Source organism: Cervus canadensis, chromosome 24, assembly GCF_019320065.1.
Source record: "Cervus canadensis isolate Bull #8, Minnesota chromosome 24, ASM1932006v1, whole genome shotgun sequence".
Taxonomy (NCBI): Eukaryota; Metazoa; Chordata; class Mammalia; order Artiodactyla; family Cervidae; genus Cervus; species Cervus canadensis.
The window spans coordinates 17,159,289-17,186,441 of NC_057409.1; the positions used below are offsets into that span (position 1 = coordinate 17,159,289).

General features: G+C 43.2%; 1 protein-coding gene across 6 annotated transcripts; it reads right to left on the minus strand.

Moving 5' to 3' along the window:
- Window positions 1–7,573: 7,573 nt before the first annotated feature.
- On the minus strand, window positions 7,574–25,526 carry LOC122426713. Of its 6 annotated transcripts, XM_043445835.1 has the most exons (5): window positions 24,258–24,535; window positions 20,626–20,777; window positions 18,819–18,880; window positions 12,660–12,769; window positions 7,574–11,911 (listed from the first exon to the last, which is right to left on the minus strand). In XM_043445835.1, the coding sequence occupies exon 5, from the start codon at window positions 11,887–11,889 to the stop codon at window positions 10,972–10,974; it is 918 nt and encodes a 305-aa protein (XP_043301770.1). In that variant the 5' UTR covers window positions 11,890–11,911; window positions 12,660–12,769; window positions 18,819–18,880; window positions 20,626–20,777; window positions 24,258–24,535; the 3' UTR covers window positions 7,574–10,971. The 6 variants fall into 6 exon arrangements, 5 of the variants coding, with proteins under 5 accessions (XP_043301770.1, XP_043301768.1, XP_043301769.1 ...); XM_043445833.1 differs by lacking the exons at window positions 12,660–12,769; window positions 24,258–24,535 and adding an exon at window positions 25,459–25,526 and having other exon boundaries at window positions 18,804–18,880; XM_043445834.1 differs by lacking the exon at window positions 12,660–12,769.
- Window positions 25,527–27,153: the final 1,627 nt, after the last annotated feature.

Below are 27,153 nucleotides of genomic sequence, written 5' to 3' on the forward strand. Positions count from 1 at the left end.
TGCTGGCTCTGCCTCCAAGTGAGAGCTGCCCACAGTCTCCACCCCGCTGGACCCCACCTCTGCCTGGGTCTGCAGGGCCTCCCTGGTCTCCCCACTTCGACCCTGCCCAACCCCCACCCCAAAGCCTGTTCTCAGCTCAGCAGCCAGATTGGGCCAGTTCAACCCATCTGCTCTTCCCTGCTCCCCGCCCCCCTCACGGTGAAATCCCAGGGCCCTTGATGGGGTGGGGGAGCCCTCCTCTCATCTACTCCCCTTGGTGGGTTTTCCTCCGGCATCCGCACTGTGCCTGGAGCACCAGGTCACCCCTGCTCAAGGCCTTTCTGCCAGCCCGTCCCTGTGTCTGGAAGGTTCCTCCCCCTAGAAATGCTCAGGGTTCATTCTCCTGTCCTCAAGGTTTTCACTCAAATGTCACCTCTGGGGGAGGCCACCCCAGCATCCCTCATCTTTCTCCCACTCTCTTGCCTTGCCTGTTGGCTTGCTTTCCCCAGAGCCTCACTGGGCATGTTCTAACACTTCATGTGGTCTGTGGATTGTTTGCAGTGTCTGTCTCTCACCACTATTAAGTTCCTTGGGGACAAAATTCTCTATTTTGTTTGCCAGAATACCCCCTCTCAAGCTCTTTGGCGCTTCATAAATATTTGTTGACTGAATGCCCCATTAGTCTAGGCCAGCTGGCCTGGGGGGTCCATAGCATCTCTGAGCAAGCCTCCTGCTTCCCATGGTTTTACACCATTCGTTAGGAGGCGGGGGTCTTACTCCCGGGCCCCCATGTGGTAAGCCAGGCTTCAGGGTGGGTTAACTGCCCTGAGACCCCCTTCTGCCCATGCCTGTCTTGTCTGGGCCCAGTTCCCTCCCTGCCCAGAGCCTTGCTTCACTTGGATGGAGGCATCTCACCCTGGCCCTGGCCCACTTGGGGTCCAGCTGGGCTCTGGGGGCTGTGGGAGCCTGTGCTATTTTACCTGTCCATGCTGCTCACCTGAGCTCTGGCTGAGAGGTGCTTCCACTAAGAAAAAAAAAAAAACACAGAGGCTGGCAGTCATTAAAGAAGGAAATACAGAATTTATTCAGAAACTATTGCAATAGGGGGCTTTCCTGATGGCTCAGAGGTAAAGAACCCGCCTGCCAAGCAGGAGACGCAGGAACTAAGCTGAGGGTATGATCCCTGGGTCAGAAAGATCCCCTGGAGAAGGAAATGGCAACCCACTCCAGTATTCTTGCCTGGGAAATCCCATGGACAGAGGAGCCTGGTGGGCTGCAGTCCATGGGGGTCGCAAAAAAGTCAGACATGACTTAGTGACCAAACAACCACAGCACTGCAGTAGGTGGAAAGACAAAGACACCTCAGTATGGAGCCGAATCTAACAAAAACAAGAGGGGATTTATAACCAAGGAGTAGGTAGGGATTCTGTGGGTGGAAAATTAATAACAAGAAATATCGAGGGTCAGGGGGTAGAGGGTGGATTCTGGTTAAAGAGAGTAGAATTCTTGCTGAAGGCAAGCAGATACCAAAATGGGGGGTGGGTGTGAAGAATTTGGCCAGCTGTTGAGGGTGATCACACACCAAGGGTGATTGGGTAACAAGGATGAGGGATTCTCTCTAAGCTGACTTAGCAGGATTCTTGCTAAAACTGGGCAATAAAGGCCCAACAAGGAGGGACACTAAAGTCCAAGGTCAAAGAAGGCTTAGAGGAGCCTGAGTAAGGTTTGGTCAAGGTGAGAGCCTCCATCCTCACCTTGGCAAGCAGAGTCCTTTGCTGGTACCACCGGCACCTACCTCACTTGATCTGGCTCCAAGGCTGGGTCCACCCCTACCACCCTGCCCCGATGAACAGGCCAGTCCAGTCAAGTCAGGGCAATAACATCCTGCAGGGGTGAAGAACTGGCTCCCACCCAGTCCTAGCTGTCCACCACCCACAGCCTCCAGATAACGCAGTGGGTGACGGGGTGGGGCAATGCAGAACCCGGCTGCTGGGGAGCCAGAATGCCCCCCCACAGCTTCCTAATGGTCACTGAATAGCTTCTCAGAGGTCCCACAGCCCAGTGGTTAGGACTCTGCACTTCTACTGCAGGGGACACAGGTTCGATGCCTGGTAGGGGAACTAAGATCCTGAATACCACGCAGCACAGCCAGAAAGAAGACAAGCAGAAAATCACTGAAATACTTGCCAGTCCCTCATGCCCGCAGCTGAAATCTCAGGGGTCATCTCAAGTACCCCTGTGGTCACCTCCAGTTCTGACCTCGACTTGGAGACAGTTGCCTCAGGCTGTTTCGCACAAGGATTTTGAGGAAGGAACAAGAGGCTTTAGACTTAGTAAGCTTAGCTGCTACAACTCTCATTTTTACTCAGGAAAGAAATAGATAAAGAATTCACAACTCTTGGGACTTCCCTGGTGGTCCTGGTGGCTGGGAAGCCACCTGCCAATGCCAGGGACATGGGTTCGATCCCTGGTCTGGGAGGATGCCACGTGCTGCAGGGAACTAAGCCCATATGTCACAACTACCGAATCCTCTCTCCCTAGAGCCTGTGCTCTGCAACAAGAGATGCCCCCACAATGAGACCACCCACTGCAATGGAGACCCAGTGCAACCAAAAATAACTAAATAATTTTTTAAAAGAAGAAGAAGAAGATTTCAAGACTCTGCACCTCATCTATTGATCTGTCTCTGCCCTTTGACTTATTCCGAAGACCGGGCTGGTCTATGAGCCCAGCGGTGTATTTTCACATTAGGAGTCAGGCTCTTTAATGGGTCTCTTCGGATGCCAGCACCACTGAGAGAGCCAAGTGGGGGGCATGGCCTACAAAGAGGCAACTTCCTGTTTTATGTGGCACATGTTGTGATCTGCCTGAGTTTCCAAAGGTTTTTGGTTTCCGTTTTGGCTGTGCTGGGTCTTTGTTGCGGTGTGGGCTTTTCTCTCGTTGCAGTGAGCGGAAGCTCCTCTCTATTTGCAGGGCTCAGGTTTCCCATTTCAGTGGCTTCTCGTGTTGCTGTGCACAGGCTCTAGGGGACACAGGCTTCAGTAGTTGTGGCTCCTGGGCTCTAGAACACCGATTCAGTAGTTGAGGCACACAGGGCTTAGTTGCTCCACGGCATGTGGAATCTTCCCAGACCAGGGATCGAACCCATGGCCCCTGCATTGGCAGGCAGAGTTTTGACCACTAAACTACCAGAGAAGTCCAAGTTTCCACCATTTTAGCTGATTCCTGTTCTGTCTACCAGTCAGACCCCAATCCTATCTGGGCCCCACCCTCACATCCTCTACCTTTGCATAGCCTCTGTCTAGAATTGACCCACTCTGACCAATCCTGCCTTGAGTTTCTGACCTGTATCTCATCAGCTCAAAGATTGCTATCCCTCTTCAGTATGCCTTCTTCTTAAATGTTCCCAAGGAAGTGCCTACCCCACCCCAAAGAAGCAAGACGGAGGAGTCAAGGGATATTTTCATAGCTTCCTCCAAGTTTAGAGGCCACCAAGCCAAGAATTGCACTGCCACAGGGAATGAGTGTGTATAGAGGAGAGAAATGGTGTTCCATATACCCCCACTCCTAAGATTCCCAGAGAAAAAGAGTTTTATAAGTTCCAAAAATATGGTAGGACTGCCCATGAAATCAGCTATGATAGTTATGAGACGTAAGTCATGGCTCAGTTTGTTCTGGATCTTCTTGTCCAGATCCTCACATGGACGATGGGGCTACGGATCTCACTGGAGCCTCTTTCGTAAGGCTGGAGGATCCACTCACACGGCCAGCAGGTTGGTGCTGGTGCATTGGTTCCCACCCACACGAACTTGGCCATGTGTGGACCTCTCAAAGGGATACCTATGTGTGCTCATGACTTAGTGGCTGGGCATCCCCAGAGTGAGCTATCCAAGAGAGAAAGAGAAAGTGCACCAGGTGAAGGTATCATTTTTATGACCTAGTGCTATGGTCTAATTCATATCAAATTCATATCACATCAGTTCAGTTCAGTTGCTCAGTCATGTCTGACTTTTTGTGACCGCCATGGACTGCAGCACGCCAGGCTTCCCTGTCCATCACCAACACCCAGAGCCTACTCAAACTCATGCCCATCTTGTTGGTGATGACATCCAACCATTTCATCCTCTGTCATCCCTTCTTCTCCCACCTTCAATCTTTCCCAGCATCAGGGTCTTTTCAAATGAGATGGTTCTTTGTATCAGGTGGCCAAAGTATTGGAGTTTCATCTTCAGAATCAGTCCTTCCAATGAATATTCAGGACTGATTTCCTTTAGGATGGACTGGTTGGATCTCCTTGCAGTCCAAGGGACTCTCAAGAGTCTTCTACAACACCACAGTTCAAAATCATCAATTCTTTGGTGCTCAGCTTTCTTCATAGTCCAACTCTCACATCCATACATGACTACTGGAAAAACCACAACTTTGACTAGATGGACCTTTGTTGGCAAAGTAATGTCTCTGCTTTTTAATATGCTATCTGGGTTGGTCATAGCTTTTCTTCAAAGGAGCAAACATCTTTTAATTTCATGGCTGCAGTCACCATCTGCAGTGATTTTGGAGCCCAAAAAAATAAACTCTGTCTCTGTTTCCATTGTTTCCCCATCTATTTGCCATGAAGTGGTGGGACCAGATGCCATGATCTTAGTTTTCTGAAGGTTGAGTTTTAAGCCAGCTTTTTCACTCTCCTCTTTCACTTTCATCAAGAGGTACTTTAGTTCCTCTTCGCTTTCTGCCATAAGGGTGGTGTCATCTGCGTATCTAAGGTTATTTGATATTTCTCCCGGCAATTTTGATTCCAGCTTGTGCTTCATCCAGACCAGCATTTCTCATGATATACTCTGCATTTAAGTTAAATAAGTACAGTGACAATATACAGCCTTGACATACTCCTTTCCCAATTTGGAACCAGTCTGTTGTTCTATGTCTGGTTCTAACTGTTGCTTCTTGACCTGCATACAGATTTCTCAGAAGACTGGTCAGGTGGTCTGCTATTCCCATCTCTTTAAGAATTTTCCACAGTTTGTTGTGATCCACACAGTCAAAGACTTTGGTGTAGTCGTTAAAGCAGAAGTAGGTGTTTTTCTGGAACTCTCTTGCTTTTTCAATGATCCAATGGATGTTGGCAATTTGATCTCTGGTTCCTCTGCCTTTTCTAAATCCATCTTGAACATCTGGAAATTCACGGTTCACGTACTATTAAAGCCTGGCTTGGAGAATTTTGAGCATTACTTTGCTAGCTTGTGAGATGAGTGCAATTGTGCAGTATCATATCATATCAAACCAGTCAATTCTAGAGGAAATCAACCCTGAATATTCATTGGAAGGATTGATGCTGAAGCTTAAGCTCCTATACTTTGGCCACCTGATTTGAAGAGCCAACTCACCAGAAAATTCCCTGCCGATGGGAAAGATTAAAGGCAAAAGGAGAAGGTGGCGACAGAGGATGAGATGGTTAGATAGAATCATTGACTTAATGGACATACATCTGAGCAAACTCCAGGAGGTAGTGAAGGACAGGCAAGCCTGGTGTGCTGCAGTCCATGGGGTTACAAAGAGTCGGAGACGACTCAGCGACTGAACAGCAATTCATATCCTGAAACACTAACTTCTGATGTGATGATATTAGTAGGAGAGAGCTTGGGAGGAGCTTAAGCCATGGAATTAGGGTCTTATAAAGGAGGGGCCCATTCATATCCCATTTGTATATTCAACCTTTACCCCTCCACCTTAGACGAAAACTTGGGTGAGATCTTGGCTCTTACACTTTTGCTTATCATTCTTTTTTATTATATGCTTATTAAAAATATAACATAAAATTTACTATCATGACCATGTTTAAGTGTACAGTTCAGTAGTGTTAAGTATATTCACATTGTTGTGAAAGATCTCCAGAACTTTTTCATCTGAAAAAAAAAGTTCATCTGAAACTCTACCCATTAAATAGTTCCCATTTCCCCCCTCCTCTCAGTTCCTGGGAATCACCATTCTACTTTCTATTCCTATGAATGTGACTACTTTGTATATCTCCTATAAGTGGAATCAGACAGCATTTGTCTCTTTGTGGTGAGGGTTTAGTAGCTAAGTCGTGTCTGACTCTTTATGACCCCATGGGCTGTAGTCCGCCAGGCTCCTCTCTCCATGGGACTTTCCAGGCAAGAATACTGGAGTGGGTTGCCATTCCCTCCTCCAGGGGATCTTCCCAACCCAGGGATCGAACGTGGGTCTTCTGCATTGCAGGCAGTTTCTTTACCGACTGAGCCACCAGGGAAGCCCACTTAGCTTAATATCTTCAGGGTTCATTCATACTGGAACATGTGACAGAATTTCCCTCCTCTTGAAAACTGAATGATATTTCATTGTTTGGATATACCACATTTTGTTTACTTATCCATTTACGGACTTTTGGTTTGCTTCCACTTCTTGGCTTATTGTGAAGAGCATTCCCATAAACATGGATGTGGAAACATTTTTTTTTTACTCTACTTTCAATTCTTTTGGATTTATACCCAATAGTGGGATTGCTGGATCATGGAATAGTCCTATTTTCAATTTTTTGGAACTCATTTTCTGTAGTGGCTATACAGTTCCCATTTGGGAAATGGGAACATCTCACCAAGGGTGCACAAGGGTTCTAATTTTTCCATATCTTTGCCAATACTTATTGTGTGCTATTTTTATAGTAGTCATCCAAATGAGAATGAGGTATTATTTTGTTGCTATTTTGATATGCATTTTGGCTAGTCATTCTTAAGTAATTCTTGTGTCCTTTGGTCATTTTCAGCTACAAGGACCAATCTCATTTTATAAATGTGATAGGCAGAGTAACATCCCTTACCCCGGCAAAGATATCCTAACCACTGGAACCCATGGATGTTTTGCTACCTTATAAGGACGAATGAAAGTTGCAGATGGAATTAAGGTTTCTACAGCCACCCCCCACCCCAACCCCAAGGTTGCCTATGACTTTTCTTGACCTAGAAGAGATGGAAGCTGGGAGGAGATGTATGAGACAGCAAAGATTATCCTTGTCTAAGGTAGATATAGTATGACCTTTGTATCTTCTGGGTGGGATAGATTTCCAGCGACAATTCTTTCTCTTCTGTAGCACTATGTGGGGTCCTCAAAGTTATCCCCTCGAGCCCTTGGGCAATCCTTGTCCCTGGCTGATTGCCTCTCACCCCATCTTCATCTTCTGCAGCTAGTGGTAACCACCATTCTCTTACTGATGAAAGCCCCTCCCCTTAGGCATGAAGCATTTTAGAACAAGCCTTTCCAACAGTTCCAGGGCCAGATGCTTCCCACAGTCCTCTTGGTTCCCTGGAATGTTCTGGCATGCTTTCCCCACTCCCCCTAGGGACAGATGTGCCATTTTCTCTCCGCTGCAGAGATAATGTCTTCACTTGGCCACCAGGAAGGCAATTCTAGCCATAGTCTTTGACCTTTCCAAAAACAAAAAATGCTTAAAGTACATTATTGTGGCTGATCTTACCTTCTTGAACTTCTTCTGAACAACAGACTGGATTCATTCTACATTTTCTTATGATGGATATTATAAACTACTTTTCTGTTCTTACTTTTTAAAATGTTTCCCGAGTTCATTTTTAGAATAAGTGTTTATAGAGCATATCTACATATAAGGCAGTATGTTTATACAGCATATCTATAGTGAAGCCAGAAATGGTTTCATGCCGTGATAATATGGTAACAGTTGCAATAAATGAAATGTTTCCAAGAACTCGGGAATCTTGATAAATTCACATTTTTGTTTCAGTAATTTGCTTTTTAGAGCTATTTGAACATTTCCCCTAAACTCCTATCCTTCCTGACTTTAAACTCAATATAATGGCACCACGTCTATAAGGGAAAGGAACAGTTTACAGGTACTCTCAAACAACGCAAATAACACCAGCCTCTCCCCTTTCCTCTGTATCTTGCCCAAGCTTAAGTTTCTCAAAGAATTTTCACATTATGGGAAGCATAATTGCTGATGTCATTCATGACATAAACTATCATCCTTAATATCAGTTTAAACAACTTTCAAATGCAAGTCCAGGAAGTGAAAACCAAAATTATCTTACAAATGAGAAATTCTCAATAATTTCCCCTTCATTGATCATCTTTTGAGGAAAGCTCAGAAACTGATCAGCTGTTGACTCTTGGAAGAGAAGGAAGATATCAAAAAATGGGGAGGAGGAAGACATATGCTTGTGTGCTAAGTTGCATTAGTTGTGTCTGACTCCGTGTGATCCTATGGACTGTAGCCTTCCAGGCTCCTCTGTCCATTGGATTCTCCAGGCAAGAATACTGGAGTGGGTTGCTGTGCCCTCCTCCAGGGTCCATCTCCTGCGTTTGCAGGTGGGTTCTTAACCACTGTCGCCACCTGGGAAGCCCAAAGAAGACTTAATTTTCACTAAATACCATTTTGAGCCTTTTGAATTTTATACTATACTTTCCCAATTCAAAATATTTAATTTTAAAAAGCAATGATTTACATTTAAAAGTATAAAACAACCATTCTCATGATCAGTGGTACAAGTAGAAGTTACCTTTCGATATTAGAAAACAGTTTTAAAAGTTCTGAGGATAAATTGAATTGTGAGTATTAGATTTAGGCCTCACAATTAAGTTAAGCCTGGACAATTTTTTAGTTTTTCTTCCTCTTTCTGCTCTCAGATTGCTTAATAGTTCAACAAAAACAAAGAAACAACTTGGTTTTTGTGGTTTTGTGGGGAGAGTTTGTACAAAGGCATGTCTTACTGACTGATGAGTCTAGTTTATCATTTGTTGAGATCTGCCATCTATCAGGCTCTATACTGGGTGCTGGGAGACAAAGGTAAGAGACTTGCGCCTGCCCTGGAGGAGAACTGCACAAGCGAAAGAGAAGGTGGTGCTTTGAAGTCTCAGAGCTATTCTTAGAGGAAGAAGGAAAACTTAGAATGAATACCCAGAGGACAAAAGAAGAACTGGAAGCCAAAATGGAGTCCAGACATGATTCAGAAACTGCTAGGATCTGAAACCACGGGCAGCCTAAGGATGTAGAGTGTAGTCAAAACAATCAGTAAAATGGAGCTCTTTTCTACAAGCCAGCGGTCCACACCCAAAGCAAAGTGGAGAACCAAGGCCCCAATTTCCCAAGCAACAGGTCCAGCTCTCAACAGTGATGAAATGATCACCCTGAGTCAAGTCATGTGTATGGAAATTTAAAGGGGTGGTCCTGACCTCCTAAGCTCCTGTAAGACCTTTATAAGCCTCAGTTTTTCTCATTTGTAAATCAGGAATAATAATCTCTACATTATAAAATTGTTGGGAGGACTTGACATAGTGTATATAAAAGAACTTCCATAATAATATCAGGAGCATAAGAATTGCTCAATACATGGCATCTGTTATCCTTGTTGTTGTTTTGTTACCTGAAAATATAAATATCATAATGGTGGATCCCATGATTTGGACCATTCAGTCCTCATTTATACACCTTTCAGTGTGCCTTTCTGTACTACCAATTCTGTGAAACTAGGAACTACATTTCCCAGACTCCTTTGTTCTTAGAGTCTGGATGCCAGTTAAATTCTACCAGTTAGAGCCAATCACATGAGATTTGGAAGATGGAGGAGGTGGAGGCCATCTTCCTGTTGCTGTTTCTCCCCCAGACAAAGTCACACAGTCATGAGTTACATGAGGAGACAGGGCGAAGAGGGGCAGGCGGTGGTAGAAACACCTGCCTGACCTCCAGGTTGCAGCTGCATTGGTTTGCTCCTGACATCCACAAATGCTGTCCCCTGATTTCCACTCCCTAGCCCTTTTCAGTGATTTGTATGCATCCAATTCCTGTATTAAATCTTTATGGGGCAATATACTTATGGTAACGATTCCTGTTTCTAGGACTGACTCCTGCCTGATTCAGAAATGGGTGTTTTATCTAAAGAAATATCATATGGAGACTTCTGTGAAAGAAGTTATTTCATACTGCGGCCCCAAACTTACTTTGACTTAAATTATGAGTTCCCATGTTTAAACTAGTTCAGTGATCTCTTTATTGATGCCATTCTTTTTGACATAATACAGTTAAAGTTTTCTGGGATCCAGAACAGATAACTCTGTATCTATGTATCATTTTAAAAGGCAGAGTATATTTTTGTAATGATCATAATCTATCCATTGTCTTTCTTTGTATTTTATTTGGTCAAGAGAAAAATGGTCCCTGAAATAATTTTTTTATCCAATATTTCCTCCTATTTATTTTCTTAGTATTAAGAAACCTAACTTTTAACAGAACACTGCTACACTACTACTCTCCCTTAAAGCTAGGTCGTAGCCAAATGACTAAAATTTAGCCAGTTAGATGTAAAAAAAAATGTTTTGTAACTTCTGAAAAGTGTCTTTAGAAGGAAGGTACAGAGACTTCTTTGTCCCTTCCTCCTTCCTGTTGGCTGGAGTGTGAATGTGATGACAAGAGCACTAACAGCCATCCTGGGTCATGAGGTAGTACACTAATCATCTCTGCGGCCTACAGAGTTACCACATAGGCCTGGATTGTGCAGCTCCAGACTTCTTTTACATAAGAAAAAAAATCAACCTCTAACTTTTTAAAGTCACTCTCATTTTGTTGCTGCCATGTAGCCAAACCTACCCCTACTTAATATACGTGAAACAGCCAAACTTCTCTCCCTATCAACCATGGTCTGTTTCTTAGTTTCTAAAAACAAGTGCATTCACAAAAAAACTGCTCAACTCCTGATACACACCGAGGCATGCTACCCAAAATGCTAATCTGGGTATAGAATTAAAGACTTAAAACGATTTCTCTGAGTCCAATTCAGTGGACACAGTAGTCAAAGTTTGTAAGCCAGATGGATAAATTTGATTTACTCATATTACTCTCAAAATCAAATCAAGGCATCAATTTTAAGTTGAGGCATCAACCCTAACTGGTTGTCCTAATGGTGGTCCATTAGGACTAGCGTTATTGATTCAAAATGGCTGAATTTTTATTTAAACTGACACTCTGCTGGTCACACCACAGTGACCACACCACAGCTGACAGCACACCCAGTAATGTAATCTGCTTTTCAACTCTCTGTTCCAGAGCCCGTAGATCAGAGGGTTAAAACACTGGGCAAAGGCAAAGACTCCAAAAAGCACCAGATTTAAAGCAAAGAAAAACACTCCACACATCTTTCCCAAACCAATGAATAACAGAGTTGGTATTACGTGCAGGCCCAATTGCACTAAATGAATAAGGACGGTTTTCCTTGCTTTGATATTTGACCTATTAAAGTGGCCAGCCCGTTTCCCTTCTTTGTATATCAGGGAGTAACTTATAAGAATGATAGACAGAAGAAGGAAAAGGAAAACCATGCCAATGGCTCTAGCAGGAATGCCATTCAAGACCACTGGGCAAAGGGGCTCAGATTTTAAAAGAGCAATCTGCGTAGGGCCAGTGCTGTCTATGAGGAAGAGGCAAGCATTCTTCAGTATAATGATGAGCCAAGTCCCAGACAGAATCTTATACTTAACGGAATCTACAAAGGACACAGATGTCAAGGGCCAGCAGATCACCAGGTACGTGTGGGCCGCCATCAAGGCCAGCGTGAAGAGGATCCCTTCTCCAACACTCAGCTGTGCCCCAAACACCACCCAGCATACCAGGACAGGGCTGTTGGCCAGGAAGGCTCGCATCCCTTGGAAAATCACCCCCAGGCCGCAGTAGGAAGAGATGCACAGCAGGTGGTGACAGAGAAGGATGTATCGAACCTCTTTCCTCAGTTTTGAATTCTGTGATACGATGGCGATAATGATGACTGTGATGAACGTGGCGAAGGAGAAAGCCATCACATACACGGAGGCCTTCACGGTTGCTTCCAGCCTCAGCCAGTCTGACATATTGCAGTGTTCAGAAGACAAGTTCATGGTCTTCAGGGCAACCTGGCTCCTGCAGGAGAAAATAATAAGAAAGAGTGAATCTGTATTAAAGTTTCTTTCGTGGTTTTCTGACTCTCTGACCTTGCGTACAGTCCCAAGGAACAGGCTGCCCATTTTTCACTATAGGCGATGACAACTTTCAAGAGCATCAACTCGGACCAAAGAAAGAAGTCACCTGCTGTCTCACTTCCTCCAGACCTCCCTCTCCTCCATCAAAGTTGATTGGACTGGGAGTGATGGAGTATCTGTCTCAGGGAAAGTTGTTCTGCAGACCGTGCTGAATCCATCAGAGTCTGTCTCTTAAAAATCCAACCCAAGGATTCTCAGAGAATGTAGTCCAAGTGTGATGTCGTGCAATTGACCTGTCACTCATGTTGGAGTGTAGACAAGAGGAAGAGAGAGACAGAGAGAGGTTGGAGAGGAGCAAAGTGGAACCACAAAAATCCTTGCAGAGAGCAACCTGGGTTTCTGATTCCACTAAGATGCCTTGCATTTTCTGCCTTGGGTTCTAAAAATATCACACACCCATGGATTATTTGAGCTAGCTTAAATAGGTTTCTATTCCTTCATTCTGGCTCCTAGAGAGCAAAATATATAAAATGGACCCTGAAGAGGCACAGTAAATGCCAGCAGTTTCCTAAAGGGCAAGTCACAATGGAGATAATGGCAAGTCACAGCTAGGTGACTTCCTGAGAATTGCCAATGCTGAAGCTCCTCATGAAATCCCTTGCTGAAGGCACAAGTTTTTTCGTACATACTGTGCTGTCTTTGTGAAGAATTTGCCCTGTTCTGATGGATTTCTGTGCCACTGTCACGCTGTTGAACTCCAGGCTTTTATTCTCTGGATTCTCCAGCTCTTCAGAGAGGACTAGAAATTGTAATGGTCATTGTCAGGCTTTCTTTCAACTGCAGATTTTTCCATCAAAATCTTACCCTAGAACCTGTCAATAATAAACTGGAAAATGTACACCTGCCTGTATTAAATGCCTCCTTCTTAATCCCTCGCTCCCAGAACACACAGAGCACCACCAGAGAAACAGAGAGCCCCCAGAGTGACTGTGTGAAGACCCCGCAGAGGGCCCACTCCACTCCTAGCCTGGGGGAATCACATGAACTGAGCTCTAAGCCTAGATTTGCTGCCAGTGTGGAATATGACTTTGGATGCTGAACTCACTTTACTTCTCTGGTCCTGGGTTCTTTAAATCACAGCCAGGCAGCATCACCAAGCTCAGCATCCTTTCTCTACAGTCACAGAGTCAACCTCACACACATCCTCAAGGGCACTGGAGTATCTGGGCTTGTACCTTACTCTTGAGAACAAGACTGCCCCACCTCTACCCCTAGAACATCCTCATCTTACTCCCCATCTCACTAACTTGAATAGAAACCTTGGCTCTCTAGGACAGGCCTGCCTTGCCTTGCCAGGCCCCCTCCCAAGACCTGAGACCCAACCTCTGATCCCTTTAGGGGGAGTAAAGTCTTGCTGAGAGGACTACAGACAGACTAAAGCCAGGACTAGATTTGAAGGGCCTTGATACCACTCTAAGAGTTCAGATTCATTTTGTAGGCAATAAGGAGGCTTGCATGATTAAAATTAAGAGCAGCACTTGCCCCAAGTTGGAAGCCAATAAGATATGCCCACTTCTGCTTACAGAGCGGTATTTGATAGGAACTCTAAAGAGCCTCTTGATGAAAGTGAAAGAGGAGAGTGAAAAAGTTGGCTTAAAGCTCAACATTCAGAAAACTAAGATCATGGCATCCGATCCCATCACTTCATGGCAAAGAGATGGGGAAAGAGTGGAAACAATAACTGACTTTATTTTTTGGGGCTCAAAAATCACTGCAGATGGTGATTGCAGCCATGAAATTAAAAGACGCTTACTCCTTGGAAGGAAAGTTATGACCAAACTAGACAGCATATTAAAAAGCAGAGACATTACTTTGCCAGCAAAGGTCCGTCTAGTCAAGGCTATGGTTTTTCCAGTGGTCATGTATAGATGTGAGAGTTGGACTATAAAAAAAGCTGAGCACAGAAGAATTGATGCTTTTGAACTGTGGTGTTGGAGAAGACTCTTGAGAGTCCCTTGGACTGCAAGGAGATCCGACCAGTCCATCCTAAAGGAAATCAGTCCTGGGGGTTCATTGGAGGGACTGATGTTGAAGCTGAAACTCCAATACTTTGGCCACCTGATGCGAAGAGTTGACTCATTGGAAAAGACCCTGATGCTGGGAAAGATTGAGGGCAGGAGAAGAAGGGGATGACAGAGGATGAGATGGTTGGATGGCATCATTAACTCAATGGACATGAGTCTGAGAAAACTCTGGGAGTTGGTGATGGACAGGGAGGCCTGGAGTGCTGCGGTTCATGGGGTCGCAAAGAGTCGGACACAACTGAGCAACTGAACTGAACTGAACTGCTGAGCAGGGGGCTTCCCTGGTGGTTCAGACAGTAAAGAATCTGTCTGCAATGAATGAGACCTGGGCTCGATCCCTGGATTGGGAAGATCCCTTGGAGAAGGAAATAGCAACCCACTCCAGTATTCCTGCCTGGAGAATTCCCATGAACTTGGCAGTCTACAGTCCATGGAGTTGTAAAGAGTTGGACATGACTGAGTGGCTAACACTCACTAACGCTCACTCACTCTGCAGAGCAGGCAACTTGCAAGGCAGAAATGTGCTCAATGAAGGCAGTACAACCATACCAAAGGGCTTTGAATACTCTTTTAAACACATGAAATCTCCAGGAGGGCTGCAACTCTACAAAGTCAGCAAGGACAATAATATTGACTTTAATTTATTTATGAGACTTCAAGAAGATCAGCAATATATTCAAGATCATGCAGCCAGAAAGAATCTCCCAGTCTCCAGATTTATATTTCCTTCTCAGAGGTATATTTGCATATCAAGAACCCACAGCTACCAAACCCATATAATCAGCCCTCATCTCTACATACAACCTCCACTTAATGACAGTTCCTAAAGTCCTTTCCTTCTGGAGTTCTAAAATGGGGAATAACTGTTTCCTTTTAGCCCAAAATGCTACTTTGGCTTCAGTTTTGAAATAAGACACTGAAGCTAAGAGACTTCAGCAAAGAATTACATTATGTCCACAACTGTCCTGAAAAAAAAATCAGAATCAGCCGTCACCCCTCCCTACCCAAATCCTGTAGGAAGCAGATGTGTGCGGGGCTGGAGTGGGTCCATACAGGACCAGCAAAGCACCTGGGTCTCGTCCTAAAAGCCCTGCTCAGGACCAACCCCTGAGAGCAACATGCCGCCCTCAGCGAGAGACTGAATCCACAAACAGATGTAGCCTGACCATATATGAAAACACAGCTGTCACCTACCACCTGCAGCACCCTGCCCCCAAACCAAGCCCTTATCTACGGTAACTGGCCAGGGAAGGCAGCCTGCCTGTGGCACGTCAGACTTGGGGAAAGTTGGATGGTTGTCTCTGACAATACAGGAAGCCAACCAGCAACTTCTATGAAACCCGAACAGCCAGCCTTGGTTAACAGCTGCCAACTTCTCTAATTTTTGTCCCTGCTTCCAACTTAGGACCAAGTAGAAGCCAAATATGCACCCCTAACTGATCACATGGGGCTTCCCTGGTAGCTCAGTAGTAAAGAATCTGCCTGCCAATGCAGGAGAAGTGGGTTCAATCCCCGGGTTGGGAAGATCCCCTGGACTAGGAAATGGCAACCCACTCCAGTATCCTTGCCTGAGAAATCTCAAGGACAGAGGAGCCTGGCGGGCTACAGTCCATGGGGTCACAAAGAGTCGGACGTGACTGCGTGACTATAAACGACAACAATAACAACCGATCACATAGGATGCCCCACTTCCCATTGGCCACCTCCCGCTTCCCTAGGCCCACAGTCCCCCCCTCAGGGTACTGAAACCCTCCCTTGTTTCCATCAGAGAGCTCTCCTACTCCTCTGTCTGTCTGTAGTTCTCCGCCAAAATGCGGGCAACGGTGGCATCGAGAAGCCGGAACTTACTTACTTTCAGGAAGCTGAGGACAGCTTCTCTTGGGTCCAACTAGACTCCCCCCCCCCGCCCGGCCAACCCAGAACCTGCATCTGGGAATTTCTAAAGGAGGAAAAGTCTCCGCTCTCTGAGACGGAGACAGCCTTTCCTTCCTGGGTGCCCACTGTCAGTCAGGCAGCGTCTGCCAAGACTAGGGCCAGTGTCAGACTTATTGCCAAGGAGAAGGCTGCATGAGCTGAAAACAAACTTCAGAAATGATCTCAGCAGCGAATGGCTGCTGACAGAAGGCCAATGAGAAAAAGTGGATGCTTCCAGAATGGCCCCCAAAACCTTTCCAAATGAGACCTCCTTTCCCACAATAAACCTGCAACCTTCTCTTTAAACATGTCTTCCCCTTTGCTCTAATTGCAGCCTTACTTCTTTGGTACTTTAAAAATCACTTCCGCCTGTGAAGCTTCTGTGATCGCCTCTGTTTTTCTTCTCTAAGTGGGCAGGAAGGAAGGGAGGGAGCCCGTATTTACTGAACACCGGGCACTTGATATCAAGAGTAAGCACTTAGTATTAGCTGTGAGTGTCCACCATCTGGTAATGGCTCCCAGAGGTGACATGGGAAACTGCGTGAAATCACAAAGCCATGAAGGTATATCTTGTGACTTCTAAAGACAGAGGAATCACATATTTTTCTAGTGAGTGCTTTCCCACACAGTTAACTTTTGTTAACCTGCCCCCCCAAAACTTTTTTTTTTTAATAAAAAAGGAAATCCTCCAGCTTCCTTCCCCAATTTTTTTCTGATTAAAACTTTGATCTACAGACATTCTTCTAAGCACTGCTTAGATTCCTTAATCTAGAGACCTTGCTTTAATAGAAACATGACCTTTCCTTAATGCTCAAAAACACTTCTTAAAAAATGACATGCACCACACACCTACTATCAATTAATCTTTGACAAAGGAGGCAAGAGAAAAGACAGTTTCTTGGGCAAGTGACTTTGGGAACACTGCATGTAAATCAATGAAAGTAGAAAACTCCTTTACACCATACACAAGGTGGCTTGCAGACTTAAATATAAGTAATGACACCATAAAACCTCTAGAAGAGTCATAGCAATACTTTCTTAGGCTGCTCTTCCAAAGCAAAAGAAATAAAAGCAAAAATAAACAAATGAGGGAATTTCATGGGGGTCCAAAGCTTAGGATTCCAAACTTCCACAGCAGAGGGCTTGAGATGATCCCTGGTAAGGGAACTAAAATCCTACAAACTGCACTGCACAGCCTCCCCTCCAAATTTTTTTTAAAAATAATAAAATAATGACACAATCAAACTTACATGCTTTTGCCAGCAGAGAAAACCATAAATAAAACAAAAAGACAACCTATGAACTGGGAGAAAGTATTTGCAAGCCATGTGACAGATAAGGGCTTAATTTCCAAAATATACAAACATCATACAGCCCAGTATAAAACAAACAAACAAACCAGTCAAAAATGAGCAGAAGAACTAAACAGACATTTTTTTCAAAGACGCACAGATGGTCAACAGGTACATGAAAATATGCTCAGCATCACTAATTATGAAAGAAATGCAAATCAAAACCACAATGATTTGCCTCACACAGGTCAGAACAGCCATCATCAAAAAGTCTACACATAACAAATTCTGGAAAGGATGTGAAGAGAAGGACTGCAAACTGGTGCAGGCACTATGGAGAACAGTATGCTGCTGGTTTAGTCACTAAGTCATGACTGACTCTTGCAATCCCATGGACTCTAGCCCACCAGGCTCCTCTGTCCATGGGATTCTCCAGGCAAGAATACTGGAGTGGGTTGCCATTTCCTTCTCCAGGGGCTCTAACCGACCCAGGAATCAAACCTGGGCTTCCTGCATTGCAGGTGGATTCTTTACCAACTGAGCTATGAGGGAAGCCTGGAGAACACTATGCTGCTGCTGCTCCTAAGTCACTTCAGTCATGTCCGACTCTGTGCGACCCCATAGACACAGCCCATCAGGCTCCTCTGTCCCTGGGATTCTCCAGGCAAGAACACTGGAGTGGGTTGCCATTTCCTTCTCCAATGCATGCATGCAAAGTCGCTTCAGTCGTGTCCGACTCTGTGCGACCCCATGGACAGCAGCTCACCAGACTCCTCTGTCCACGGAAGTCTCTAGGCAAGAATACTGGAGTGGGTTGCCGTTTCCTTCTCCAGGGACAACACTATGGAGGTTCCTTAAAAATCTAGAGTTGTCATATGATCCAGCAATCCCCCTCCTGAGCATATATCTGGAAAATGCTTACTATAATTCAAAATAATACTAATCCATGTATCTAATGTTCACTGAAGCACTATTTACAATAGCCTAGACATGGGTGCAACCTAATGTCCAGTGACAGATGGATGGATAAAGAAGATGTGGTATATATCTACAAGGGTATATTACTCATCCATAAAAAATAATGAAATCCTGCCATTTGTGGCAACATGGGTGGACCTAGAGATTATCATATTAAGTGAAGAGAAAAACAAATATCATACGGTATTCCTTCTAAGCAGAATCTAAAAGAAATGATACAAATAAACTTACTTATAAAACATAAACAGATTCATAGACATAGGAGAAAAACCTGTGGTTACCCAAGGGGAGAGCAAAGGAAGGGAATAAATCAGGAGCTTGGGATTGACAGATACACACTGCTCTATGTAAAATAGGTAAGGCACAAGCACCTAGTGTATAGCACAGGGAACTGTATTCAATATCTTATAATAGACTATAATGGAAAAAATTTGAAAAGGTATACACACATACAAACACAGACACATATACATATATAACTGAATCACTCTTCTGGTCACCTGGAACTAACAGAACATTGTAAATCTACTCTACTTTAATAATAATAAAAAAATTTTGTGCTCACATCTTTATTGAATACCTTGAGATTTTGAAACACCAGGCAGCCCATTCACAAGGGCAGGTTGAAACAAATCTCCAGACCTGGAATATAAACAAATACTCAAGAAGTATTGGAAAGAAGGTTGCTCATAAAAATGCTGATGAAGCTCTTTCATTTTACAACTTAGATATTGATAGATGTGTGTGATCCAACTTATTACAGAAATGGTGATATCTGTATGAACAAAGAGGACAAAAATTAATGACAGATCTCACTGTACTATGTACATCTATGCACTATGAAAACAGAAATAAAGCATGGGGGGCATTCCAGAATTTCAGAACAAGATTATGCAATGCTAACTGTAATGGTATCATATGAAAATAGCATTTTCATAAATCATAGAAACTTAAGTAATGAATGTATATGAAATTAAAATACACTGGTTAAAATAAAACAGGCATTCAATTCTACTTGGATGGAGCTCTCTGCATTGACATGGGACTAGCCAAGGAACAAAACTGGTAGAGATGAACAGTTACTCAATAGGTTGGTGAATTCCAATTGCCTATGTGCATAGATCAAGAGCTGCAGATACTCAGAAACCAACACAGGTCAAGGCTCTGGGATTAGGGCATTTACACAATCCTGAGTCTTCTGGCAGGTAGTAAATAATTGGCCTTTCTCCTTTCCTGCCTGTTTCTCCGGATGCCAAAGGTCAATACTATGTCTATAAACCACAAAAAGCAAGCAGCAATCTAAATACTGCTGAGAAAATAATTCTCAATACTACTTCTCAGAATCTGAAAGGATTTTTGTCCTTGGTCTATCAGTTTCTATTAATAACACAAGTTCAACTTGCAGCATTCACTTTTGAAATATGTTAAAGCTATCTTTCTTTTTTTAAACTAATTTATTCATTTTAATTGGAGGCTAATTACTTTATAATATTGTGGTGATTTTATTGTTACATTGTTGGAATTATTAAGCTAGATGCAAGTTAACTTACCTGTATATGACTTTAGCATTATTAAAGCTTATAAAATAACATACAACAGCCACAATGGTGAATTTTGTGTTTGCTAGCAGGCAGCCCTCCACTCCATAGTCTATGGTTTCCTTTCTTTGCACAGTTAGTGATAATTGCCCCATCCTAAGCAATAAATACACTCTTTCTGTCTCAGACGACCACACCTGGCTTTAGCAGTGAACTAGATGTTTTATCAGTACAATCTTGGCAAAGTTGCAATCAGCAGCTTTCATGAAATGCTTTGGTTTTCTCTCTCTGATTCGGCCTTGGGGATGATCATAAACTTTCTGTCAGATTGGATTTCACTACCCCAAATTAAAGTACAATTGAATTTTAACTAGTCTTACTAAGCTTTTTTTGTATGGTGTCATTGGTTTTATGGAAAAAGAACTCCTTAGGTTTTGAAATCTACATATAATAAACATTACTGGGTTAAACTAGTTCTTATTTTTTTAAAAAAAAGATATTTAAGGCACGTGAGATCTTACTTCCCTGATCAGGGACTGAACCTGTGCCCCCTGCAGTGGAAGCTTGGAGCCTTAACTACTGGATCAGCAGGGAAGTCCCAGTATTCTTATCTTTATCAGATATCTTTGCGCCATTCATATTATACATGTCACTCAAAATTAACTCTCTAGACCTGAAAACTGTATTAACTATAAGATTTTAAACAAATCTAAAAATTGAAAGTGAAAATTCATGGAATGTCTTAATTGTTTCCCTGTTCTGAGAACCTGGTATCATTTATGAGAAAGATGGCAAAAACATGGACGTTTCAAATATTTTACGTTGAAGAATATATATGAAACCACAAACCTTTAAAATAAAGACAGGTGAGTTCCCTTCTCCTTTTCCCAAAAGGAGGTTCTAGAGGAGGTATTCTTTCTTCTCTTGCATGAAAAGTCAGGGTGGGAGATGTTGAGATGAATCCCCGGCAGTACAGACATGGGGCTAGCAGGGAAAACCTCCTAGAAAAAGTAAGGGCATCAAAACCTTTAATAAGCCTGTTTGAGAAAAACAGAAAGCTGTAAAGAATCCTTCGATGTGTGTGTGCATGCTAAGTCACTTCAGTCATGTCCAACTCTTTGCAACCCTATGGACCATAGCCCGCCAGGCTCCTCTGTCCATGGAATTCTCCAGACAAGGATACGGGGGTGGGTTGCCATGCTATGCCCTCCTTCAGGGGATCTTCCCAACCCAGGAATCAAACCCATGTCTCCTGCACCTCCTGCATTGGCAGGTGGGTCTTTATCACTAGTGCCACCTGGGAAGCCCAAAGAAGGGCTCTAGAAAACTACAACTGCTAAAAAAACAAATAAACAAACAAAAACAGGCTGGCACTGTGGATAGAAGGTGAGGGCAAACCTGATAAAGACAAACTTATAGATGATACAGAGGAAGAATCAGTCAGAAAAGTATCTGGTTTAGGAAACACATGAAGGGTACAGTTAGCTAGATCTACATACTGGCCAGCTTTAAAGTTTGGCTCAAATAACTAAGAGGATTTCCACATCCATGGGCTCCAGGAACCTATCCATGGGGTCCTCGTGCGTGTGTGCTGCTGTAGCAAATTCTGCCAAAGCATCAGGTTCCATCACCATTTCCTGGTTATTGCCAATTTTACCCTACTTGAGTATTTACCTTGTTTCAGATTGTCAGCCTGCCCCGTGCACACATGTGTGTCTGCCACTTAATTTAGGTCTTGACTTTCTAGATTCCTGGTCTCAGAACAATGGATATTATTTCTGGATGATCCAGGACTGATGCCCACACGTGACCACTTGCTTTTTTCAGAGTTACCAGTGATGCTATGTAAATCCCCACCTGGTCCCCAAGGAAATGTGACCTGGTCAGAAGGCAAATGTACCTACAGGAGGAAGTGCAGTCTCCAGATCAGAGGATCATAGGTGATAATAGAGATGAGCCAAAATGACTTACAAATAGATGAGAAAAGAAGAGAAGCTAAAGGGGCAAAGGAGAAAAGCAAAGATATAGCCATTTGAATACAGAGTTCCAAAGAATAGCAAGGAGAGATAAGAAAGCCTTCCTCAAGGATCATTGCAAAGAAATAGAGGAAACCAATAGAATGGGAAAGACTAGAGATCTCTTCAAGAAAATTAGAGATACCAAGGGAACATTTCATGCAAAGATGGGCTCAATAAAGGACAGAAATGGTAGGGACCTAACAGAAGCAGAAGATATTAAGAAGAGGTGGCAAGAATACACAGAAGAACTATACAAAAAAGATCTTCATGACCCAGATAACAATGACGGTGTGATCACTCACCTAGAACCAGACATTCTGGAATGCTAAGTCAAGTGAACCTTAGGAAGCATCACTATGAACAAAGCTAGTGGAGGTGATAGAATTCCAGTTGAGCTATTTCAAATCCTAAAAGATGATGCTGTGAAACTGCTGTACTCAATATGCCAGCAAATTTGGAAAACTCAGTAGTGGCCACAGGACTGGAAAAGGTCAGTTTTCATTCCAATCCCAAAGAAAAGCAATGCCAAAGAATGTTCAAACTACCACACAATTGCACTCATCTCACATGCTAGCAAAGTAATGCTCAAAATTCTCCAAGCCAGGCTTCAACAGTACGTGAACTGTGAACTTCCAGATGTTCAAGCTGGTTTTAGAAAAGGCAGAGGAACCAGAGATCAAATTGCCAACATCCACTGGATCATCAAAAAAGCAAGAGAGTTCCAGAAAAACATCTACTTCTGCTTTATTGACTTTGCCAAAGCCTTTGACTGTGTGGATCACAACAAACTGTGGAAATTCTAAGACACAGAGATGGCTTGCTGATAAGATTAAGGTGTCTCTTTGTATAACATCAGGAGGTGACTAATTTGATCCTGGTAACGTAAACCATGGAAACCAGTCAGCATATTTGTGGGTTCAGCAGAGAGGATATTGTTATAACAGCTGAAAGTAGATAACGTAAACCATGGAAACCATTCAGTGCATTACAGTATCCTCAGCAGAGAGGACACTGTAATAACAGCTGAAAATAAAAGGATGCCTGGGGCTTCCCTGGTGATCCAGTAGCTAAGACTCCATGCTCCCAATGCATGGTGACCAGGTTCGATGCCCGGTTGAGGAACTAGATCCCATACACCACAACTAAGAGTTGCATGCCACAACTAAGACATGGAGCAACCAAATGAATAAAAATAAATATTTTTGAAAAAGAAGAAGAAGAATACTTGTTCCCTGGGAAGCAAAAAAAAGCAAAGGCCAAGAGCAAAGAAGTAAAGGGGCCTTGATTAATGTAATATCCTGATCCACTCAACGTACCTCCCACAAGCTGAGATATTCACAAGGCTGCCACAGTATTATCGTTTCCGTAATGTCGTGGTTATGTTTCCGTAGTGTAGTGGTTATCACATTCGCCTGACACAGTATTATCACTGTATTCAGTGAATACCTATCATGTGCCAGAGTACTATGTAAAATGTTTATAGTTAGCTATCTGGAAAAATAAGACAGAATTGCAGGACAATTAAGCTTGTGAGCCACAACTTCTGAGACTGTACTCTAGGGCCTGTGAACCTCAACTACTGAAGCCAATGTGCCTAGAGCCCATGCTCTGAAAAAAAAAGAAGCCACTGCAATGAGAAGCCTCTTAGCACAAGGAAAAGTAGCCCCCACTCGGTGCAACTAGAGAAAGCCCATGTGCAGTGATAAAGACCCATTGCAACCAAAATTAGTAAATAAATAAGTAAAATTAATTTAAAAAGAAAGGAAAACAACATCCCATTTAAAAAAAAAATAAGACAGAATCCCTATGTTTGTGGAGCTCACAGTCTTTTAAGGAAAACAGATACATAAGCAAATAGTTTTAATACTATGAGTTAAGAGCTTGAATTCAAAGTGTCATGGAAACCCAGAGGAGGGAGTCTAATCTTCCCAGAAGCATCAGGGAAAATTCTCATAGGCAACATCCCTAGAAATTAATAAAGATTCATCTATTCAACTAGCTGGTCTTCCATTTATTCATCATGGATGTGCTGAGTACTTCCGATCGTTCTAGATGCTGTGAGTACAATACTGAACAAGACAAACAAGGTTCCTCCCTGAGTGGCACTTTTTTAATCCATTCCTGTGGGAGGGAGTGGATGACATTACCAGGAGAAACACAGAATGTTCCCTTCAGACCACCCAATATCCACCCTCTGGCCTCGTTGCCTCTCCCACATGTATTTTCCGAATGAGACCAGAGTGCCTTGGCCTCTCAAACGGGAGCATTTTGATCCTTTTGGTAAGTACAGCTCTCACTGTGACACAGAACTGCCAGTTCATTTCTTCCTATAGCAGTGAGAATACTTTCAGAAGTGCCGGATCAGATAAAATCAAGTTTCTGAAAATGCAGAGCTGAGAATCAATTTCAAGCAGAAATAGAAGGGAGTCATGGGATGCCCAGGCTGCCATGAGATTTCCTTACCTTCTTTCACCAGTGGAAGTCTCTTCTGCCAGTGGAAAAAGTGCTCTTTTCTAGGATAAAGTATGTGGAAGAGCAGCAGGAGTTTCTTCTTGAATTGTGGGAAGAACTCCTGATACCCAGCACCTAACAGAAGTGAAGCCAGGGACGCACCCCACTTTGATTTCTCCCTGCTCCCCGAGTCTTCAGACCTGGGGCCCCTTCTGTGGTGCCTACAGCCAGTGTTGCACTGTGATTCAGGGAGCAGAGAAAGCTGGGGGCTCTCTAGGGTGGCCACTTCCTGAAGGAACACTCAGCACCCTCTGTCCGAGAAGGAAGTGGGGGAACAGGGCCAGCTCCTCCCCTTCTGCCCACAGAGGCTCCGCTGCAAAGAGACACACGTGCTCTGTACCCCATATGATATTGGGACCCCCTTCATAGTGTTGAAAGGTGACAAGTGAAAATATCTCTAGAGAAAGCTAAAATGTTTCCCACCCTAACATTAGGGGAAAATTCTAACCACTGGAACCGGTGGTTTCAAACCAGACTACCCTTCAAAGATCTCAGATTACGCCTTTAGAAATGACCACAATTTCATAACAGAGGCAAGAGAAAGACAGTTAGAAACTTTTGCAAAGCACAGTTGGTATCACTGTGAAAACTCATAGTTTCTGTTTGCCAACACGTCTGCTTTAATCTCCCAAGCAATTAATTGCATCGCAAGTGTTACGTGTCAACTTCTCCTTATATTTAGAGTTTTCATTTGTAAAATTTATTCAAATCATGCATGCTTGTTGTCAAAAATGAAAAATGCAGACAAACCTAAAAAGCAAGGTTTTTAAGTCCCCATATTCCTGCCACTTGAAGATAACCTCCGTTGGCACTTTGGTGTATATCCTTCCAGACATTTTTGTGTTTAGGTGGATCTTGGTGTGAGCTTCTCAACACCCATTCCATGCCGCGCCATTGTGGAACATTCACACAGTTTTCTTGGGATTTGCCCACTCTCAGCTCCCCGTGTAGATCCTGATTTGACTAAACGAAATTATCATCTTCTCATGCCCTTGCCACAGTGTTTTAAGGACCAGCATCTAACCCAGACCTAAGTCATTAATACAAAGCTCTTCTCTGACCACAAGGAAAGTCACGTGATCTAGATGATCCAATTAGAGGGAAGCCTAGGACTCTCACTAAAGGGCGGGGCGGAGGTAGGGGAGACACTCACTCACTCTTCCTCTGGGTTTGGACTCAGAGACCTGGGAGCTATTGGCAGCCATCTTGCCTCCACAAGACAAATCAGCTCTCGGTGAGGTAGATGCTTCGGAGGTTAAAAAAGAGAGAGAAAAAGAAGTTAGGTTTTCAAAGAGCTTTCCGAGCTGCTAAGTTAAGCTAACGCCCAAATCTGTCTTACTTCTGGAGTCACTAGTTAGATGAACCAATAAATTTGCTTGTTGAAATCAGTTTAAATTGAATTTTCTGTGACTTGTAACAGTGTATCCATCTCAATATTTTTATAAAAGTCAGGCCATATTGAACATACTATTTATAACTTCCTATTTAAAAATATGTCATAATCATCATTCATTTTCAAGATAAATATACTTTTACAAAATTATTAATTGCTTCAGAGTAACCTGTTGTATGGACAGATATTAAATTAAATATCTAATCCGTTATTGTGAGGTATTTATGTCATTTCCAGGTTTTTCCATGTTATATAAACAATTCTGTGTTGAGTCTCCTAAATATTAGAAAACACAGTTATTTCCCCAGGACATGTTTCTAATGTAGAATTTCTGAGTCTGTCCTTTTTGAAAGATTTTTGATTCATATTGCCAGATGGCTCTCCCAAAAGGTTATTTTATTTATATTTCAACCAACAGAGCAGAGAATGCCAAAAAAACTCCCTCACTTCTCCCAGCCCAGAACACTCAACATACATAAAGTTTCAACACAAAGGCTCCGTGTGATAAATGGTAATCCATTGCTGTTTTAATTTGCATTTTTAAAAACCATATACAGTGCTTGGAGGATTTTTCCCATATATTTATTTGCTTATAGTATTTCTCCTTTTCTGAGTTCTCACTGATATCCTTTGCCCATTTCAACTAGAGCATTTGTTTATTTCTTCCATATGTGTAGGAGCTATTAATATATTGAGTTTACTAAGCATTGACCTATTATACATGTTGCAAATAGTTTTCACGGCATACCATGTGCCTTTTCACTTGCATATGATATTTCTGACGGTTCTGAAGTTTTAAATTTTAGTTTATCAATCCTTCCCTTTACTGTTTCTGCACTTTTTGTGTCATTCTTTAATCAGAGAACTTGCAGTCCTCCAGCCTCAGCCTCTGCTCATAAAAATGATCTTGGCATAATCGCACTGATGCTCAGGGTGCCTGAGATTCTGTCCCCTTAGGAGGCAGCTGGGACGCTGTCTGCATCCCTCCATCCCTGACTGCTTCTTTCTGCCTCCCTCACAGACGTGGTTTGTGATTAAAGTACAGCCAACAGCATGAGAGCTGATGTGATGTGCGCAACTTCAAGGTTGTTCTCCTTAGAAAGGGAAATGTGTTCTCCTTAGATTTTCACTTCTTGCTTAGGTTGGAGTGAATAAGTGACAGTAATCAGACACATGAGTACAATACCTAGGAAGTTCAGAACTACAAGCCAGGAGGCTCCAGGGTCCCGGACACTGGGGAATGTCCATATCTCCTAGACTATTAATACTTAAAACTGGACTGTTTTGTAAATGAGAAATTGAACTTCTGCTGGGTGTGAGCCACTGTTTTGGGTCTTTATTACAGTCAAACCCATATTCTAAATTAAATGGTAATGCATGACCCCATTTTACACACATACAAACACAGACTCAATGAACATGAATTTGAGTTAACTCTGGGAGATGGTGAAGGAC